This window comes from Triticum dicoccoides, chromosome 2A (genome assembly GCF_002162155.2).
Source record: "Triticum dicoccoides isolate Atlit2015 ecotype Zavitan chromosome 2A, WEW_v2.0, whole genome shotgun sequence".
In the NCBI taxonomy this organism is placed as follows: domain Eukaryota; kingdom Viridiplantae; phylum Streptophyta; class Magnoliopsida; order Poales; family Poaceae; genus Triticum; species Triticum dicoccoides.
Window position 1 is genome coordinate 577,719,846 of NC_041382.1, and position 5,322 is coordinate 577,725,167.

General features: G+C 42.2%; 1 protein-coding gene across 1 annotated transcript in view; it reads right to left on the minus strand.

Annotated features, from left to right (window-relative positions):
• Window positions 1-1,317: 1,317 nt before the first annotated feature.
• The window catches only part of LOC119357972, a 19,152-nt gene continuing 15,147 nt past the window's right edge, over window positions 1,318-5,322 (minus strand). Inside the window, exons 2-6 of the mRNA XM_037624722.1 lie at window positions 4,076-4,213; window positions 2,968-3,148; window positions 2,392-2,861; window positions 1,625-1,855; window positions 1,318-1,516 (exon numbers count right to left, since the gene is read on the minus strand). Of these exons, the coding sequence (XP_037480619.1) occupies window positions 1,463-1,516; window positions 1,625-1,855; window positions 2,392-2,861; window positions 2,968-3,148; window positions 4,076-4,213 (1,074 nt within the window). The 3' untranslated portion in view covers window positions 1,318-1,462. The remainder of the gene's footprint in view (window positions 1,517-1,624; window positions 1,856-2,391; window positions 2,862-2,967; window positions 3,149-4,075; window positions 4,214-5,322) is intronic.

Consider the following 5,322-nt stretch of genomic DNA (forward strand, 5'->3'; position numbering starts at 1 on the left):
ACTTATAATTTATAGCGCAAGATTCGTTTTTTTTTCATACCGGCGGCGATCCGGATTGCAAATAAACACCCCACTGTAACCATATACGGAAAAGAAAATATCGATAACTACACATGCATACCTCTAAAAAATGTCGCAGGGGAAAACAACAGATTTCTAATCGCGTGAGTGAGAGAAAGCAAGCGAGAGAGAGAGAGAGAGAGGGAGAGAGAGAGAGGGAGATGGAAGATCGAGGGAGGGAGAGATGCCTTAGGATTAACCATATTCAACACACATTTTTTGTTGTTTTGTGTAAACGCCGTGGCCATCGCCGGTGAGGGCGAGAAGGAGGATAAGCGGCAACACAAATATGATGCCTCGCAAAAATAAAGAAGATGGACTTATTATGGTCTTGAGTGATGGTTGTTGAGTTAAGAGCGTGTGTTATGTTTTCTCTCCCGTTGCAACGCATGGGCTCTTTTGCTAGTAGAAGCTAAAAAAGCTAAAGAAATATCAGATTATTCGAGAGCACTGTTCAAACGGTATTGTTCATGTGTGGGGTACTGTGGCATCCATTTTCTATTCACACGTGCTACTGTTCACAAATATCGATGTAATAAACAAACAGTAAAAGCTTAAAAAGGTAAAAAGAAAAAAGAAACTAAAGCCTTCCCGCTTTAGTATGGTAAACTTATTTTCCCCACAGATTACTGTGCAAATATACTGTTCTGGCCTACTGTTTTGTGCCTCGGCAACACTATCACCGAAAAGGATCTGGAGACGATTGAGACAGCTCTGCATCGATACGCCGGTGGAGAAAAATGATGTGTTGAAAAATCTTAAATCTTAACCCTCTATATAAGAACACGATGGTGGAGGAGAGAAATGATGTGTAAAAAAAATATCAACTTTTGTTTAACAACATGCGTATTTTTACTCAAGTGGAAGCTAAAAAACAAAAACAAAAAAAATCAGATTATTCAAGGGCACTGTTCACCGGAGATAATGTTCATGTGGGTACTGTTCACATTCATTTGCCGTTCTCTGCTACTGTTCACTGATGTCGATGTAATAAATGAACAGTAGACGCTTAAGAAAAGTAAAAAAACACAGAAAAACCAAAGCCTAGTAACTAACTAATGTACAGAGGGAGTACTAATAAGTTTCAAACCCTTTTGAGGGACTGACTGGCTGTTGTTCGTCAGTTTCATGGATATGAAATTTGGAGCGGTGCTCCTAAGTTGGCCAAGAAAAAAAGTCTGCTACCACTAAACGGTCAACATAGCAGAGCTACGTTCATCAGCAGCTGCAGGATCATATACAAAATTTTCTCGGAGATTCATCACTCGTACACAGATATAGTACAACATACATCACTAGAAAAACAGCATCTTCGCGTTGCGCCCCCACTTGAGAACCCCTCCTCGATGACTTTTGCCTCTGTTTCGAAAGGGAAAAAGAAAAACCTCCTCTATGCGCAATGCTACATGCGGTCCAGCCAGCTGTTGAAGCAATCCAGCGAGTCAAACTGCATGTCCTGCCATAAACACATACGAAAGAAGGAGATGAGCCATGACAAACATGCACCGGGAAACGAAACTGCATGTCCTGCCATAAACTGCATGATGAACGCGGCGGCACTTACGGCCAGAGAGGAGAAATGCGGAGACGTTCCGAGGTCAGGGAACCCTTGGAGCGCGTCCGTGTCAACAAGAGGCAGATGCTGCTTCTCAGGGTAGGCGGCGTCCGGGGTTCCGCCGCGTGACGGGTGTTCATCCAGGGCAGGCAGCGCTACGTCATCAACGGCGTGCGACGAGGTTCCAGCAAGCCATTCGGTGGCTCCCCGAACAGCTGACTGGCGGAACTCTTCCTCCTCCTGTCACGTAACATGAATAACAGTGAAATGAAGGAGTTATTATAACAGTTTACAACGTTTTATTGTACTCCCTAGTACAAAGTTGGATCATCTATTTTGGAACGGAGGGAGTAGTGATCAGGATCGATTATGTGTTGAATCTGGTAGTGAAGGAATCAGAAGGCTTGATAATATACTACTCTAACTTGCTATGGATGGATCTTTATAAGGACTTGACAGCTTCTCATGTACTATTTGTGAGACTGCTGGATGCACTCTTGCAAGCAGAGAAAATTCTCCTGTCTAGTAGGAGTACCTAGTTATTTTTGTGCAGTATAGCATCTGTACTACATAAAACCTACAGTTGAGGAAGGAATTGTTCAGACGGAGGGATCCTAGTATTGCAAGGCTTTGTTCAAGTCAATACCCTACAGTCCTATAAACAGAGTTTATCGGTGTACACAGATATAGATAGACTGAAGCTTCGCATGGTCCATAAAGTTAGACAAAACCTTCCACAAAGTTGATGATAGTTTCATTGGTGAATGAAGATTTACCTGATTCTGCTCGGTTTCGGATGGACTACCGTTTGGGCGACAAGGCTGCGGAGCGTATGTCATTGGGGTTGTAGGATCGATTTTCACAGCAAATGAATCGGATTCTTCATCAACAGCGAACATTACAGACTGCCCAGCTTTCTCTGACGGCAACTGAAAGAAGACTTTGCAAACAACAAGCTCCCCATCCTTTTCATTTTCATCTACCCCAAGGTGATACTGATGCATCGTCCAGTTAGTCTTTTCTGCCTTGTAACCTCCTTTCCTAAGAACCATTATTTTCTTCCACCCTTTTATGTCACCATTATTATCTAAGATATGTCTGGATTTTCCAGTCTTGTGCCATCTGAGATGCTCATCACAAACATTGTAGTCGCTGTTGCTAATCTTGCGACGCTTGCGCGTGCCAACATCATAGGCATTACATATTTTGTGGAAGAAATGACTGGCGACCCCGTCTAATCTGACACCTGCAGATGTATATGAATTAGCTAACGAACACTTACTCTGCATAGTATGAGCTAACTTTCTAATTCAGAAAGCCCTGATAACAATTCCAAAACAAGAATCATGTACCAGGGAGATTTTCCGGATGTGTGTAGCAGATTCCTTCCGCCATCTCTATGGTTGGAATAAAATCATCTATTAGTACATGGGACATTGCCCTGCCAATCTTGCCTTCTAAATGTCCAAGCAGTTCAAGATCCGTTGGATCAAATTTAACACCAATAGGGAGTCCTGGCCACTGTGATGAAACCTGCAATATGAAGACATGAGGGTTTAGCATTTCTCACTTTAACCAAGAGGATGAAAAGACCACGATACCACTATTTGGAAACAGAGGGTCACATATTGTTGTCTGGATGGTGTGTGTGTGTGTGTGTTCGTTTTTGCAGGAAGTTTTAGTTTAGTTATTAGTATTAAGTGACACTGAAATAGCAAATGAGAAAAAGGGTGGTGCAGAGTTATCTCCCGAATTGTAGAATGACATGTATTTAGAACAAAATTTGCAAGCTAGAATGAGATATATTACAGTATTAGGAACAGAGGGAGTACAAGGCAATATCCAGAAGTTGTAGAAGTTTGCAGTTTGCCTGTTTTTGCCTTATTTTTTCGGTTTTGCTAGCATTGGCTTTTGTTTTGTTTCGTTTTGCTTTGTAAACTTCTGCATCTTTTCAGAGTTCTTCTAATGCGAGACAACATACAATGTTTTATACCATATGACCATAAAAACAGGTTCTTACTTGCCTGGATAAACAACATGCATTGATTTGTTGTATTAACTGAAGGACCACCATTCTGGTTTATATTTGCCTGCTCATAATGGCGAGGTTACAAATTAAGCATCTACTATGTAGTTTAGAACATAATGTTTGAACAAGCTTATCAAGTGCAATAACGGATACAATGAAACTATTACTTACTACATGTCATTTGCCATGCAGCTAGGTTTTAACCAGAGCCCATCAATTTAAAAACAAATTGTATGTGCATGAATGAAGTACTTATCAAGTAATCCATGGAGTACTGGTGTTGCATCTGATGTTTTGTTTGGACCTAATGCATTTGTGAAGATCAAGGTTGAACTTTATGCACTAGATTTTAATGGGCGAAAAGATAACTACTAGAGAACCATGCATAAAAGTAAATGAAGCAGTCATATTAAATAGTTAATGGTACTTACATCACTATTATCAATGCGATGTTCGCAGTTTGGGCACTCCATCCCTGCTTCTGGAACCAATTCCCCGTTTCTTATCATCGTAGCAATTATCTTGCCAGTAACAATGAATGGCCTGAAGTAGAAACGTGTGAGATAAATCTATTTTTGGAAGCATCGTTTGATGCCTAACAGACAAAGAATTTAATTAATGATGTATGGTACAGATCCCACTTGTCTCAACAAAAAGCTATCTTCCTTTTTTAGATTCACAATGTAGCAACTAAACTAAATGGGAGTATATGAACGGATTTGTACACACAGAGACATCTATCTGAATTTCTAGGTTCAGTCATAGGATATTAACTGCGGTAAACAGATTTAAAGCCAACTAGTGAAGAATGGTCATGTTCACAAATTCTGATAAATTTGATAGATTAGCACTTGTTTGCAGATCTTTTGCCCTGCATTTCTATTTTCAACGTGTGTGGCCAGAGACAAATACAGATCATCAATCTCTATTTTACCCTCTGTTTCTGAAGAAAGAGGAGCTTAAAGCAGAGCATGCCCATTGATTGATCTGAAGAGCCAGTGATTTAACCAACATGCACTTGGTGACAACATGTCCAATCATGATCAGATATTCAGATTGGCAGAATGCAATCGATTCTGCCAATCGACAGTTTCCTGCGAGAAACACTGGGATTCATCACGCCACACTGAAACCTGTAGCTGTCAGTTTTATGGCACTGCAAGCAAACGGCAACCTGGACTCCTGGAGGCTGAACAGAGGAGTTCTGAATAAGCATTTCCACTAGCAGATAGAACGTCCAGCATACTGAAACGTCTTCTGTGATCCACCCCCACCAGTAATATTTCTTCCAACGAGGCGCGATGCATCAGACATCGGTACTGAACCTGAACGCTGCACCTGCACCATCAGATACTGCAGCAGTTCGACAATCCACGCATCCAGCATCGCAAATCAGCAATCTCTGCCGTATGATAAAGTAGAGCACCACGAGATCCCCACAGGTGCGACCGGAGAGCACCACGAGATCAGAATCAGATCAGTCTCTACTTCAAAGAACAGAACGGAACTGAACAGAGCCCTCCTCGGCTTCCTCCGAGTCCGAGAGGTCGGCTCCTCCTCCTCCAGCACCACCTCAAGCACACCGCGAAGCCCCTGCACTGCCGCTGCAACTACAAGTAGAACCGGGCCGGATTCCTCGACGGCGGCGCGGCGGCGTTACCCTTCTCTGTTTCCGTCT